The sequence below is a fragment of the Leptonychotes weddellii genome, chromosome 9 (genome assembly GCF_054177405.1).
Source record: "Leptonychotes weddellii isolate Sample4059 chromosome 9, ASM5417740v2, whole genome shotgun sequence".
NCBI classification, from domain to species: Eukaryota; Metazoa; Chordata; class Mammalia; order Carnivora; family Phocidae; genus Leptonychotes; species Leptonychotes weddellii.
In genome coordinates this window covers 121,397,363-121,412,704 of record NC_138377.1, presented here as the reverse complement: position 1 = coordinate 121,412,704, position 15,342 = coordinate 121,397,363, and the positions used below count along the sequence as shown (strand labels likewise).

The 15,342-nt window shown below is 40.5% G+C and overlaps 1 protein-coding gene across 1 annotated transcript in view; it reads right to left on the bottom strand.

Moving 5' to 3' along the window:
* The window catches only part of TICRR (TOPBP1 interacting checkpoint and replication regulator), a 36,884-nt gene that overhangs the window by 19,685 nt on the left and 1,857 nt on the right, over nt 1-15,342 (bottom strand). The window contains exons 2-7 of the mRNA XM_081831889.1: nt 10,929-11,205; nt 9,753-9,991; nt 8,382-8,616; nt 7,312-7,441; nt 2,936-3,075; nt 1,449-1,926 (exon numbers count right to left, since the gene is read on the bottom strand). Of these exons, the coding sequence (XP_081688015.1) occupies nt 1,449-1,926; nt 2,936-3,075; nt 7,312-7,441; nt 8,382-8,616; nt 9,753-9,991; nt 10,929-11,205 (1,499 nt within the window). The remainder of the gene's footprint in view (nt 1-1,448; nt 1,927-2,935; nt 3,076-7,311; nt 7,442-8,381; nt 8,617-9,752; nt 9,992-10,928; nt 11,206-15,342) is intronic.

Genomic DNA, 15,342 nt, shown 5'->3' with positions numbered 1-15,342 from the left:
AAAAATTAAAAAAAATAAAAACCAATCAGCTAAGGGCCCAACACAAGAAATAACATGAGAGTAAACCCCAAAAGAAAGGAATAAAGATAGGAACAAAAATGAATAGGAAAAATAAAAAGGAAACAAGAGAGATCAACAGAAACAAAACAATGATTCTCTGAGAACCCAAATACAGAAACCTATAGTAAAACTGAGCCATTTAAAATGGGAGAAAGCATAAATAAGCAACATTAGAATGAAAAAATAGAGCACAGATCTGAAATACTAGTAAGAGGTAAGGTTGAAGTTCATTTTCCCCATACAAACACCCATTTGTTCCAGCACCATTTGTTGAAAAGATTATCCTTTGGCCACTGAATTACTGGGGCACCTTTGTCAAAAAGCTGTGTGCCCCTATCGGGCAGGTCTATTTCTGCTCAGAATCTAGTCCAGAAACTGTTAATAGCATACAGTCTTGGGTGCTGTTAATTTTGCTCTCCCTTGAATGAAACATCCACATTCTCGAATACTTTTATTAGCTCATTAAAGACATTCTCTCTCATTCAGACTGATGATTATCTATGACTCTAACATTCCACAGGCAAAAAAAAAAAAAAAAGCCTTCAAGGAGCAGAATTTATTTATTTATTCCAGAATTCTCAAAAGAAATCAAAGGTGACATCATGCAGTTACTGCCCGAAGTCCATAAGCTATCTTTACAGTCCTCCCACAGGACTGGCTCTGAACATGTCCTGAGAAATGAGAAACCTACTGCAATTTTATCCCTTTTTTAGAGAACAAAGAATGGTAAAAATTAGGGGCACCCGGGTAGCTCAGCCAGTTAAGCATCTGCCTTTGGCTCAGGCCGTGATCCCGGAGTCCTGGGATCGAGCCCCGCGTCAGGCTCCCTGCTCAGCAGGGAGTCTGCTTCTCCCTCTACCCCTCACCCTGCTCTCATGCTCTCTCTCACTCTAATAAATAAAATCTTAAAAAAAGAAAAAAGAATAGTAAAATTAATGTTACTGGACAAAATTCTTCTGTCCAACTCTGAAAGACCTTAATACCCTAGATCACTCCCAAAGCTTTCTCCTCTCCCTTAATTCCTCAATGTATAAAGCTTCTTTAACCACCTCTCATATGGCCATGCCATGGCCAGTCTTGTGACTTTGCTTATGCCAATCCCCTATCTAGCATGCTCTCTCTTACCTTGCTGCCATCTCAACTCTGCTCGCTCCTTAGCATCTAGCCTGGGCTCCCCTGACTCCTGAGAAGCCTCCTCAGCCTGTTCTGGCCCAAGACTTGCCCTTCCCGTTCTCCAGTCCTAGTATGTCTTTACTTCCCCAACAGGCAAGTCCTTCCTGTTGTAGATTCCTGGCTCTCTCGTGTATTAGGTTGCATTAGTTCATTATGTATTTTGTGTGTGTGTGTGTGTGTGTGTGTATCTGCATATATCTCGTGTATTAGGTTGCATTAGTTCATTATGTATTGTGTGTGTGTGTATCTGCATATATGAATTCATTATTATCATCTTTGCTGCTGGATCATAAATCTGAGAATAGGACACGATCTTATTTTTATTGTATTCCCCATAACATACTTTGAGGAATGTGGCAGATGTTTGATAAATATTCATTAATTGACGGATAGGATTAAAACTTACAAGAATCTGAGGGTATGAAAAAGTAAACCTGGCCTTAGACACCAAAAAGCTGTGGAACTGAGGAATACCTTTAGGTTTAGAGCTTCTTAGTGTCCTTCCTCTGTTTTCCCATTTATCTGCTGTCCTCCCACCGGCCGGCCTTTGGACCCCCTTCTCCCCGGCCGCCTCTGGACTGCCGTCTGGACACAGCTTCTGCGCCTTCACGTTCAGCCTTGCCACGTTCAACATCTTCAGGGAGCGGCACATGGTGTTCATCTTCTGCCGCACTGGAGTCCGAGGGACCCCTCCTTCCAAAACAGCGTGGAGAGAAAAGGAAAAGAGCTTTCACTTTTGCCAATTTAGGAACCACTTTAATTCAGATGAAATAGTCTGTGAAAGAATACCAAAATAAAGTATATCCCTTCAGGAGGATCTCAATTTGGTGGTTCATGCATCTCCTTGTACCTACAACCTGGAGTAGAAAGAGAGCTCTTCTTTAAACTGAGGTTTAGGAACAGAACATGGCAACAGGATCAGATGATTTTTAGCAAGGCAAATGCCAAACAGACCCATTTTGGTGTTCCCCAATGGTCAGAGTTATGACGAAACTCTCCTAAAAGGCAATTGAGCAGTCTGCATCAAAAGCTACTTTCTCCCACTTTTTGGTACAGTAACTTGTTCCTGACAACTTATTCTAAGGAAGGCACTCAAAAAATAAATTGCATGCGGGGCACCTGGGTGGCTCAGTCGTTAAGCGCCTGCCTTCAGCTCAGGTCGTGATCCCAGGGTCCTGGGATCAAGCCCTGCATCGGGCTCCCTGCTCAGCGGGAAGCCTGCTTCTCCGTCTCCCACTCCCCCTGCTTGTGTCCCTGCTCTCACTATCTCTCTCTGTCAAATAAATCTTAAAAAAAAAAAAAAAGAAAAAAGAAAAAAAAAAATCACATGCATGATGTACACTCTAATATTATTTATAATGATAAAAACTGAAAATCTGTTCGACAACGCAAGAATTTTGTAAATTTTGTGAAGCAATGAGGTAGAATAGTAACCAAAAAGGCAAGGTAGCAGATGAGTAAGTATTTATAAGCAGCACATAAAGTTGGATTTATATTTCTGTCATATCTAAAAATGGAAATGGCCTATTAAGAAAGTAGGATTGTGAGCGATTTAACATCACTTTCGTAACTAATGTAATCATTTTCAAATTTGAAATATAAGAACTTGTCCTTCTCTTATTCAGTTACCATTTCAACTACATTTTAGGGAATGCCAATCTTTTAAAACGTTACACGCTCAAAAAACAGTCTATGCACATACGTTTCTTTTTGCTGTCTTCCTCCTTGGACACAACGGATTCTTCCCGAGACTTTCTCTGGTAGAGCTCGGACAGGCAACATGTTAATTCATTTTCAGTTTTGGAAGACTCTTCATTATTAGATGAGGCAGCCTGTAGTAACCTGTGAACAAGGCAAGATGTCTAGTATAAAGCTGAAATTCTGGTTTTTCCAAAATGCTATAACAACAAAATTCATTATCCTTTTAAAAGTTAATCAAAAGATGTCCACACAAGAAGCCTTCAAAAATTTTTTTCCTCAGGAGGGAAAATGTCCCTGTCTTCTCACAATTTAAACACTCACACTAGAAGATAGGAGAGAAATACGCAGTAGACTGCCCCCTCATAGCTCTCAGAAGAAACCAACCGATGCAACACCTTAATAATCAGACCTGTAGACTCCATAATTGTGACACAATAAATGTTTGTTGTTTAAGCCCCTCAAAAAAAAAACCCCACTCAGGAATGGAAGCAACCTGTTCACAAAACCATTAATCATGACATATAGTATTGACTTATCCATAGTTATTTTTTACTCAGTGTATTTTTTACTCACTTAATATACTGATGTAACAGTATATTAAGTGTCCAGTGACTTCTGAATAATTCTTTCACATTGTAGTAAACTAATTTGGGATTGATGAGAAGGGGATGAAGTGGGGCTGAGGGGCTGATTACAACCTGCTCTCTGAAATGGTTGTAATCATTTATAATTCTATTGTCTAAAGTGTCATTTCCCCTTGTTCTAGATCAGATTTACTGACCTGGGACAATCTAATGGTATAAAATAGAATCTTGCGGGGTTTTTCTTATTATGGTTTTCATTTCCATTTATCTAAACTGACTTTTTTTTTGAGTTCTATGCCCAATGTGGAGCTTGAACTCAGGTCCCTGAGATCAAGAGTTTGATTAGTTATCAAATGCTTTTCTGCCTAGGACTACAGATCAGTCACTAAGCAAACTAAGAAAATGGCACAACTTTCGGGGCGCCTGGGTGGCTCAGTCATTGAGCGTCTGCCTTCGGCTCGGGTCGTGGTCCCGGGGTCCTGGGATCGAGGTCCCCGTCAGGCTCCCTGCTCGGCGGGAGGCCTGCTTCTCCCTCTCCCACTCCCCCTGCTTGTGTTCCCTCTCTAGCTGTCTCTGTCAAATAAATAAATAAAATCTTAAAAAAAAAAAAGGAAAGAAAGAAAATGGCACAACTTTCAAAATGCATTACTTGTATTTCACTGTCTTCCATTACGTGATATTATTTGATTTAAAGTAGGAGGAAGTTATGGCGACATGAGTTGAATCTGCTGGGGCTCTCAGTTTCACACATGTAGCAGGTCTGAAGCAGACTAATTCTCCCTAAGTGTGCTGGGATTGCCTTTCACTGAGGGGAGGGTTTGTTTAGAACTTATGAACCTTTCAAATACACAGTAGAGAAAGCATTATTAGATATATACCTCCCAGCAAGATTAAATACTTGCTAATGGTCTACCCTACTTCAGATTTTTTAGTGAAATTAAGCATTATAGACACACAAAAAAGCCCACTCTTATCTTTTCCCATCGCTTCCTTCCAGAGATATTCCTAGACCTGTGTTTATTTATAGAGACATACATATGTATGGAAACCAATATAAATTGCTATTATATGCATTCTAAGTTTTTAAAAGTATCATACATCATCCTTTTGCACTTTTTTGTCTGTACTCAACATATTTTTCATGAGCATATAAATACCTCTAGTTTATTCAGTTTTACTAATCTGTAATATTCCCTTGTATAACTATATCACAGTTTGTTTCTCCATTTCCCCCACTGAGAGACAGCTGGTTCTTTCCACTTTTTCACTTTTAAGGACTGGCAGTGAACAATCAAGAGTAGCTCTCCTCACGTTTGTGCAAAAACTTCTCTAATGTAGACACACGTAAATGGAATTGCTGGTTGTCAGTATGCGAAGTTTCTGCTTTACTAGGAATACAACCTGCTCTCTGAAATGGTTGTAATCATTTATAATTCTATTGTCTAAAGTGTCATTTCCCCTTGTTCTAGATCAGATTCACTGACCTGGGACAATCTAATGGTATAAAATAGAATCTTGCGGGGTTTTTCTTATTATGGTTTTCATTTCCATTTATCTAAACTGACCATCTTTTTTTTTTTTTTTTGAGTTCTGTGCCCAATGTGGAGCTTGAACTCAGGTCCCTGAGATCAAAAGTCACATGCTCTCCAGACTGAGCCAGCCAGGTGCCCCAACTGAGTATCTTAGCTTTTCAAATTACTGCTCCATTGGATTTCATTGCATGAACCACTTGTTCGCATTCTTTGCCCAATTGCTTGTCTTTTCCTTGTTGATTTTTAGGAACTCTGTACTAATTTAGATACTAATCCTTTCTTAGTTATATGGATACAGCCACCTAGGCCTATGACTAGTCCTTTTTCATCATACAGAAAATTTTAAATTATAGTCATCTATTTTCCTTCATGGTTTGAACGCTTTAGGTTTTATATAAGAAATCCATTCCCAGCCTGAACTACTCATCTTCCCTTCTTACGATTTTAAAGCTTTACTTTTCATGCTTGTTTTTAAAATTTTATTAGGACTTTATCACTGTGTATGTTGTGAAGTAGAAATCTAATTTTTATCCTTTTTCTTCCAGAGAGCGAACTGTCACACCACCATTTATTGCACAGTCTATTCTTTCCCACATTTATAATTCTGCCTCTGTCATATGCTGAGCTCCCATACAGGTGTGGGTCATTTTGGGGGCACTCTACTGTTGCATGGGTCTCTCTGTTGATCATCTCACCCATGCCACGCTGCCCTACTCATTAGAGCTTTACGGTAAACACTGCTTTCTTATAGGGGAAAGTGCACCTGTTCTGTCTTAGCCCTTTTGAGCTGTACCATGTTCAGGAATCAGAAGACTCGTTATTAAGTCAGTTCTTCTCAAAATGGCCTACAGACTCAATGCACTCGTGGTCAAAAATCCCAGCAGGCTTTTCTGGTGGAAATTAACAGATTGATTCTATAATTTACATGGAAACACAAAGGATCTAAATAGTCAAAGCAATTCGGAAATAAAACAAAGTTGAGAGGACTACCTGATTTCAGTACTCAAGACAATGTGATATTAACACACTGTCTGGACTAGGTTCTTTTCATAAATAGACCTACATGATGGTGGTGAACTGACTTCGACAAAGGTGCCACAGTGAACTCAATGAGAAAAAGACTATCTTTTAACAAATGGTGTTGGAACAACTGGTTATCTCTATGGCAAAAAATAAATCTTAACTTTATGTCTTAATACTATTTTGAATTTCTTCTATCTCTCTTACATTTTTTTTTTTTTTTAAAGATTTCTTTACTTGAGAGAGTGGGGGGAGGGGAGCAGGCAGAGGCAGAGACAGGATCTCAAGCAGACTCCCCGCTGAGCACAGAGCCTGACGCAGGGCTCAATCCCATGACCCTGAGGTCATGACATGAGCCGACACCAAGAATCGGATGCTATACTGACTGAGCCCTGGGCGGCCCTCTTTTACATTTCTAATATGGTTGTGTCTGGGTGGCTCAGTCGGTTAGACGTCTGCCTTTGGCTCAGGTCATGATCCCAGGATCCTGGGATCCAGCCCCACATTGGGTTCCCTGCTCACCGGGGAGCCTGCTACTCCCTCTCCCTCTGCCTGCCACTCCCCCTGCTTGCGCTCTATCTCATATAAATAAAATCTTTAAAAAACAAAAACACTGCTTGATTTTGCTATAGATAATTCTATTTTATTTGGCTTCTCAAAGAATCACTTTATGTTTGTTGATTTTTTTTTTTTTCCTGTGATTCATGTTTGTTCTTATCTTTATTACTATCTTATTTTTGGGATTTACTCCCTTGTGTTATTTCCTGTACTGGACCCTTAGTTAATTGGTTTTTAACTTTTCTTCCTTAAAAGTTCTATAAATCTTCCTTGAAGTATAAACTTAGCTGCATTACACAAATGTTATTTTTCATTTTTACTGAGATTTAATACCAAATATTTTCTGACTTCCATAATGAGTGCATTTTACTTTCATAATTAATTTTTTCCAATTTTTTTTTAATTGTGGTAAAACATACATACCATGAATGTAAGATCTTAACCACTTTTAAGTACACAGTTCAGGGGTATTAAGTAGATTCATAATTAAGCTACCATCACCTCCACCCATCTCCAGAACTCTCTTCATCTTGTAAAACTGAAACTCTATAACCATTAAACAATGCTCTCCATTTTTAATTAGTTTTTAATATTATTGGACTATACTACACAAACCAACCCATGTGCAGATAAGTGAGAGCTGATTTCATCCACCAATATCCAGAGAAATAAAAAAGTTTTACCAAAATGACTCCATCAAACTTGAACTGGCACCACTAAGGTTAGAGCAAGGAAACCACTTCTCCACAACAGCCGCACTCCAGGGACCAGTGCGGCCGAGCTCCTGCTGGGCCCAGTCTGGAACAGCAGCAGCTACAGGGACAGGAGCAGAGATGGGAGAGGAAGGAAAGAAAAAGAGGCATTAGGCCCAAAGCGGAGAATGCAAGCGCTTGCTCCGCCCTTGGACAGGCGGCATTCTCACAAAGGACACACAAGGCCACATCATTAACAACATTCCTTCATCCACACCACCAATTCCAAGTGGTACCCCAACAATGTACAAACGTAGGCTAGCTCACAGCTCCTCAAACACACCAGACACACACCCTTCCAGAGCCTTGGCGCTTGGGGTTGCCTCTATCAGCAACATTCTTCCCATTTCACCTTCCTTCAAGCCTTTGCTCCAATATTACTCTTTCAGCAAAGCCTGTTCAAACCCACCCCTTACACTCCCCATTCCTTTTTTCCTGCTTTATTACGATGGCACTTATCTCTTTCAAACATACTATGCAACCTCCTTACTTATTGTTTCCCCCGACTAGATGGTACACTAAGAACAGAGACTTTTGTCTATTTTGTTCTCTAATACATTCCCATTAGAACAGTGCCTGCCACAGCAGCCACTCAATAAATCTGTTGAATAAATGAATGGAATAAGTATCAAATTGATTATATTTCTATCTACCTAGCATAAATAAAGTTTGTGTTGTATTAGTAACAATGCAACAAATTGGAAGGTAGACAGAATCACAACAGTTTTATATGCAGTCTTCATTAAATATATTAGTACAAGTTTCATCTTATACCTTTGATTCCAACCCAGTTTCACAGAGCCTTTGGACCCCTCAGAAGTGCTTTAGGATTTCTATAAATAATAATGACTTAAATTGCCTGAAGTATTGTAGCTTACTTTTATCCGTTTCTTAATAGATATTGGGGTTCTACTAAGAGCACAGTGAAAAAAAATTCTGATGGTGGAAAAAACTATAAACCACTGCCCTGGAGTATGTTAGTTATTGCTTCAGAAGCTTACCACAGGCAGCAGGATCTTCGAGTGAATTGTGAATCTGATTCAATACAATATCTACAACATCAGAGGAAAGGGAAGCTGTATCCTGGGGGCTCTCTGTCACAAGTGTTTGGAGAAAAGGTCTTTGAAATTCAGCCTCCTCAGTGCGGAACACGGTGAGGACCGCAGCAGTGGTAGAGAGGGGGGAAATAACTCCCGTGATGGGGGGCCAGCCTTCACCAGGGTCCACACTGGCAACCTACATCAGAAGTTCTAATTAGTTGAGAAGATGGTTGTCCTATGGCTAAAGAAGAATGTAGCTTAGTAAAAGACAGAATGATAGTTTCCCCCGATGACTGTTATTATAAAAGAGAAAACTGTAGAAAAGACAGGCTGGATGGGTATTAGTGCTAGAACTGAATTTAGTGACCATATAATCCTAATCTCTCAATTTATAAATAAGAAAAACCTAAGGTTACCTGGAATATTTACTAAGCACTTATGATGTGCTTATTATAACTCACCGAGTCCTCAAAACTGAGGACCTCACAACCCCACTCTGAGGTAAAAATGATTATTATCCCCCTTTTACAGAGGAGGAATTAAGGCTGAGAAATAAATAACCTGTTTAAGGTCACTCAGTTAGATGCAGAAGCTAAGCACATATGGATTTGAAACCCACACTCTTAACCATGAGGCAGTACTACCACGTAAGGGATTTACTCAGATCACACAGCTGGGCAGCAGAGCTGAGACCCAATCCAGACCGCCTGACTCCCGACCCAGTGCCCTTTCTATCAGAACACACAACTCTTAGAACAACATCGGTTCAGAGACTATACAGCTTTTCTCTAAGTGTCTCACAATGGGATCCAGAAGATAGAAGCCTTCTGAGGTAACAAAGGCAAAAGACAAAGTAAGGTAAGAAATTTGCTCCTTGTTTAAAAATAACCATCACCTTTCAATCAAATCTGGGTATATATGTATTTCTCAGAAGACATTTCTAAGTTTGTGTAACTACTGAACCCTAGTACACCTAATTTTACAGTGTAGGGCTTTTAAAAAATATTTATTATATAAAGTTAATAAATATATAATAGAACACTTACAAAATAACTAGAAACCAGGCATTACTTCACCACCCTAAACTAATACTTGCATTCCATTCGGCCCACTGCCTTTTGTTCCCATATAAGAATATAATTTAACTTCGCTGGAATTAAGGTACATGCAGTTTTATGAACTGTTTCTTCACTAAGGAGCACTGTCATGATGCTACATGTGTAACTGAAACTACGTCATGTAGAACAATCGTTGGCATTTGATAAACACATTAATTTCACCTCACCAGTGTGTTTTTAGACAAGGATAATTTAGCATGCACCAGGTACCTACCAGGTGTAACTCCTCAGCAGTCAGCCTGCTTACCAGCTGCTGAAATAACATCCTCTGAGTTGATTTGTTCTCCTCTGGACTTTGTAACATCCAGCTCTCAGTGCCCAACGTGCTACTCGCTGGGAGAGACCACTGGCTTGCCGTGCCTTTTAGAAAAATTCTGACTGGTTTTTGAAAATGTCTCTGATGCATGGCCAAGGGCTCTAGGGTGACCGTCCATGTTTCTTGAGTCTCTTTGCCTGTTGGAAATAAGGAATATTAAGATTCTAATGTAATCGTTACTAAAAACAGATTTAATAGTAAGAAGAAAAAAATGAGACTGTCCGTGTGGTCCGAGTATCGTCACTTCGCGCTTCATCCCTCATCCCATGGCCCACAGAGCAGCAGAGCAGGTGCATTTTGTTCTACAGGAACAGCTACATATGAATGGAATCACAAGGGTCCAACTAAATGTCAGAACTTCCCAATAATTATGCCTTAGAAATAAGTGTTCAAGCAATACTCATGAGTTATAAAAAAGACAACACTGCTTAAATCTGTAAAATACAGTGTATCACATCTTAGAAGAATGTTGAATTCTAAAGATTATGTATGACAAAACTGCTTAAACAAAACTACTCTTGAAATTTCCTTAAACTGCACGCAATGTATGTAACATAGTTTTACGTATACATCTCTACAGAGTAGGACTTTTGTGTGGATATGGGATTCAGAAGTGAGATTCACTCTACAGATCATACAGTAAACTTACGAAGAGTCTAACATGCTGGCTCTTCCTGGTAACAGGCACCAATTTCAGAGGCTGTTCACTAATTTGTTATTTCTTCTCTTAATCAATCACTGCTTCTCTATGGTCTTCCATTTATCAGTCTCTTCTATGAGGCAGGAAATCCTACCACCCCTTTACTTGGGCACCTGAACACTATTATCCTTCTTTTCAACAGCTGGGAAATTCTTTAAAAATGACTCACTAGTTCTTTTTAAAGGTGGGCTGGCAGATACACTGAGCCCATGTTCAACGCTTTCCTGTGGTACCTGATTCTGCACAGACACCTTCTAATTACAAGCATTAATGGAGTGCCTAGGCTGTTGGAAACTCTAAAGAAAAGCATGGGCTTGCCTTGAAGAAATCAATGTACCTGAGACCATAAAACCCCCCAAAGAGTATTTGCTTACCTTCAACAGGGAGAAATAACGTTCCTTCCATCCGTGGAAATGAGGCTTCATAGGCAGATTTATAGAGCAAACAGTTCAAAGTAGCATCAGGTGGCAGAGTTGAAATCCATGAAGAGAGGGGAGATTCACTTGCCAGCTTTTTTTCACTACCAAGCAGTCTTTTCCCAGCTTTAGTACAATCCTGGCTGAAAGTCTCGGATGGTAAGATAGTGCCTCCGACAAGGTGGAGCAGTTCGCACACTGTCCAGTACCCACGGTGGTCCGGGGATTCCCACAACTGAAATAAAAATTACAAAGAAACTCAGGTGGTTATAAATGAGGCATCCATAAATAAAGCTTGCGGAGAGCAGGAAAAAGTAGACATCTACATTAAAGGATCGAATTACTCAATTATTGTATTTATTAAGCCACACACAAACGGTCAGTATCCTATTACCGTACAGCCTGCTCTCACTACAGCCCTTGTCAACTCTTGCCTAGACTCTTACTGTACAGCCTCTCCAGTCTGTGTCCTGCCTCTCATCTGTCCTCTATGTTGCTCCAAGTATTCTTTTTTTTTATAAAGATTTTTATTTATTTATTTGACAGAGAGAGACACAGCGAGAGAGGGAACACAAGCAGGGGGAGTGGGAGAGGGAGAAGCAGGCTCCCCGCAGAGCAGGGAGCCCGATGCGGGACTCGATCCCAGTACCCTGGGATCATGACCTGAGCCGAAGGCAGTCGCTTAACCAACTGAGCCACCCAGGCGCCCTGCTCCAAGTATTCTTGCAAATCATGAATCTGATCGTGCTACTTCTCTAAAAACTTTCAAGGGCTTCCCACTGCCTGCACGATAAAGTAACTCTTGGGGATAGCCCAGCCCTAAACAACCTTTCCAAACACATTATCTGTCCCTCACCCACTGCTACCTTCCAGGACACTGAACCATTTACTGTTTCCTGAACATGCCATACTTTATCTTCCATGCTTTGGTTCATGCTGTTTCCCATGCTTTCCCCTTCTTCTCCAACTTGGGTAATCTAGCTCAAATCCTGCTTTCTCTGTAAAAGCCAGTCTTTATTTCCTCACACACAGACAACTGTTCATTCAACTTTTTTTTTTTTTAAATTTGAGAGAGACAGAATGAGAGAGAGAGCACAAGCAGGGGGAAGAAGCAGGGGGAAGGAGCAGAGGGAGAAGCAGACTCCCTGCTGAGCAGGGAGCCTGATGCAGGACTCGATCCTGGGACTCCAGGATCATGACCTGAGCCGAAGGCAGTCACTTAACCAACTGAGCCACCCAGGCGCCCCATTTAACCTTCTTTTAACAAACTTTTATTTATTTATTTTTTATAAGAATTGTCCTTTTATTTAAGATTTTACTTATTTTTTTGACTGAGAAAGACACAGCGAGAGAGCGAACACAAGCAGGGCAAGTGGGAGAGGGAGAACAGGCTTCCCGCGGAGCAGGGAGCCCAAAGCGGGCTTGATCCTAGGACCCTGGGATCATGACCCAAGCCAAAGGCAGCCGCTTAACGACTGAGCCATCCAGGCACCCCTTAACAAACTTTTACTGAGCAACCTTTATATGCCATGAATTAGCAAGACCTAGTCTCAGTCTTCTAGAATCTTAAAGTTGGGGGTAGAGTAAAACCGCAATAATGTGAAATGTTTAACTCAGCATCACAATATAACATGACAATATTTAAGTAGTATAGGAACATGATGGAAGAGCGTCTACCCCGAAATACAATTATGCTGGTTTGCCTACTCCACAGGAGTTAACAATTATAGATCATAAATTGGTATGGAATGTGAGGTCTTCAAAGTCATCTCCAAACTTTTCATATATTCAAGTTCAAAAAGGGGCATAAGAGTACCCAAGGTCACAGCAAGGCAAGAACAGACCAGTCCAAGAACCAAGAACTATCTTGGATAGTGCTTTTAAAATGAGGGTCATGACCCTTTGGTGGACTCAGATGGATCCTTTGATGGATCAACTGACTGGCTCATGACTGGCATCAAAAAAAAAAAAAAACAGAATAGAAAATATCAGAGCACAACAGAAGATATCTCATGTAGTGAAGATAAACAAAATATTGTAAAACTTTTGTTCCAGTTATGCATGCCAGTTTGGAAATTAATCAATTAAAATTTGCTGTTACCATCCATATGTCCATGCCTATGTTCACTGCTATGGGGGAAAACAGTAAGCTAGTTCATATACCATAGATCCTGATTAGGATTTTTTGCCAAAGGGAAACAAAAAATTTGTTGAAATAGTCAGATATTCTGGCTAGAGGACAGCTAGGGAAAAAAAAATCTGCTTATCAGTTGAAAGGTAAAGCTTCAATAAGAGTTGAAAAAGACATCAACTTTTGATGAGAATATATGCACATGATTAAAAAACAATAACACAATCACTATATAGAGTATGGTCACATTTTTCATTTTTATGCATATTACAGATTGAGAGACAAGTCTTAGTGATAAGTTTCAAATCTGGAGATTTATAGATGTCCACAAAACTATAAATTCAGGGGCACCTGGTTGGCTCGGTCAGTAGAACATGGGACTCTTGATGTCAGGGTTAAGTTCGAGCCCCACGTTGGGTGTAGCGATTACTTAAAAAATAAATAAAATCTTAAAAAAAAAAAAAAAAGACTATAATCTCCAAAACAGCAGGAACTACATCTGTCTGATTCACTGATACATCCAGCACCCAGCAGATATGTAATAAATATGGCTGAATAAATCAGGTATAAAGTCAAAAGCATGCCAGTGGTCTTCTATGCTCCCTTCTATCCTGTAAGAGTTCTGTGCTTGGATCCCTCCTCCCCCAGTCTGAGTCCAGGTTCTGTTTCTTCCAGTTCTGTTTCCCAGACTGTGAGCTCCAAAAGATAGGACCTGGATTTTCTCTCCTTCCCTTCTCTCTACCCCTGTAGTGAGAGCTCTCCAAGGACTAACCTAAAGCTCCCTTTTGTCTCCTCAGTGTGGCTGGGCAGAGGCTTTTTGAATAGGAAAAGATGAATCTTCACCAGAAAAAAAAAAACAACAGAAAAGCTTGTTTGATGGGCATTTTCTTAGGGTAAACAACATAGCAGATGGGAGAAGGGAAGCCTCAGAGAAGACCCACCCCTCAGATGGTGGAATGTCAGAACTGGAAGAGATCTTTAAGAAGATACTGTCAATCTACTTATTGTAATACTATTCCAAAAAAAGAAAAGGTAGAAGAATCTGCAAGGCCCATGTGCCAAGATTTCTTTCTAGCCAGTATTTGATATAATTCCAGAATAAAGTCTTTGGTGTGATTTGGTATCAATTACCCCAAATCAAGCAGTTACGTGTTGTGTACTATGTCCAATACTTGATTTGCTGCCTTAACAAATTTTAAGTTCTAGGATTCCATTTTCTCCATCAAATGTTCACAATCCCCTTAAACACCTTTGTTCTTTCCCTTTCTTTGACAAGCCACTGCTGCCTTATTTTTTTTATTTTTTATTTTTTTTTATATTTTATTTATTTGACACAGAGAAAGAGATAGCAAGAGAGAGAGAAAGAGAGAAAGAGCACAAGCAGGGGGAGCAGCAGGCAGAGGGAGAAGCAGGCTTCCTGCATGAGCAGGGAGCCCGATGCGGGGCTCGAGCCGAGGACTCTGGAATCATGACCTGAGCTGAAAGCAGTGGTTTAACCAACTGAGCCACCCAGGCGCCCCACTGCTGCCTTATTTTACATTTACCATTTCTGGGCTTTGAATGTGAAAGCATGTTGGAAATTTTAACAGTGTATATCATTTTTTAAGTACCTGCTCCTTTTCCATTTGTAATCTTGCAATTTAACCCACTCCTAGTTTAGCTACATGTGTTTCCAAGAAGTGGAATCACATCTTTTACCTGGTTAAGCCATTGCTCATCAATTAGAAGAAAATCCGCACTTTTACTGCCTAGGTCCTATAGACATGTGCTTTCTGAAACAAACTAAGCTCCTTTCCAGTTCAAGTATTTATACCTGCTCTTTTCTGGAATGTTCTTTCCCAACCTTCCTGTTCCTCCTCCTTCATCTCCTCTGCTCATAAAGCTCGCCCACCCCACCCTTCTACCTCCTCTTGCTCACCTGTTTATTCGTATCTGTTTAATGTAGCTTCCTCACTAGAAGGTAAACCACCTCAGCTGACCACCACGCCCTCCGCAACTTTAACAGAGTAGGCAGTTGGTGCAATGGCTTCTCAATGACTATTTGTTAATTAAATGAAGGTGAGAGGAAGAAAATAGTGAGGGTAAAAATACATACTTATTGGGCTCCTGGGGGGCTCAGTCTCTGCCTTTGGCTCAGGTCATGATCTCAGGGTCCTGGCACTGAGCCCCGCACTGGGCTCCCTGCTCAGCGGGGAGTCTGCTTCTCCCTCCGCTCCTTCCCCCACCCGTTCTCTCTCTCTC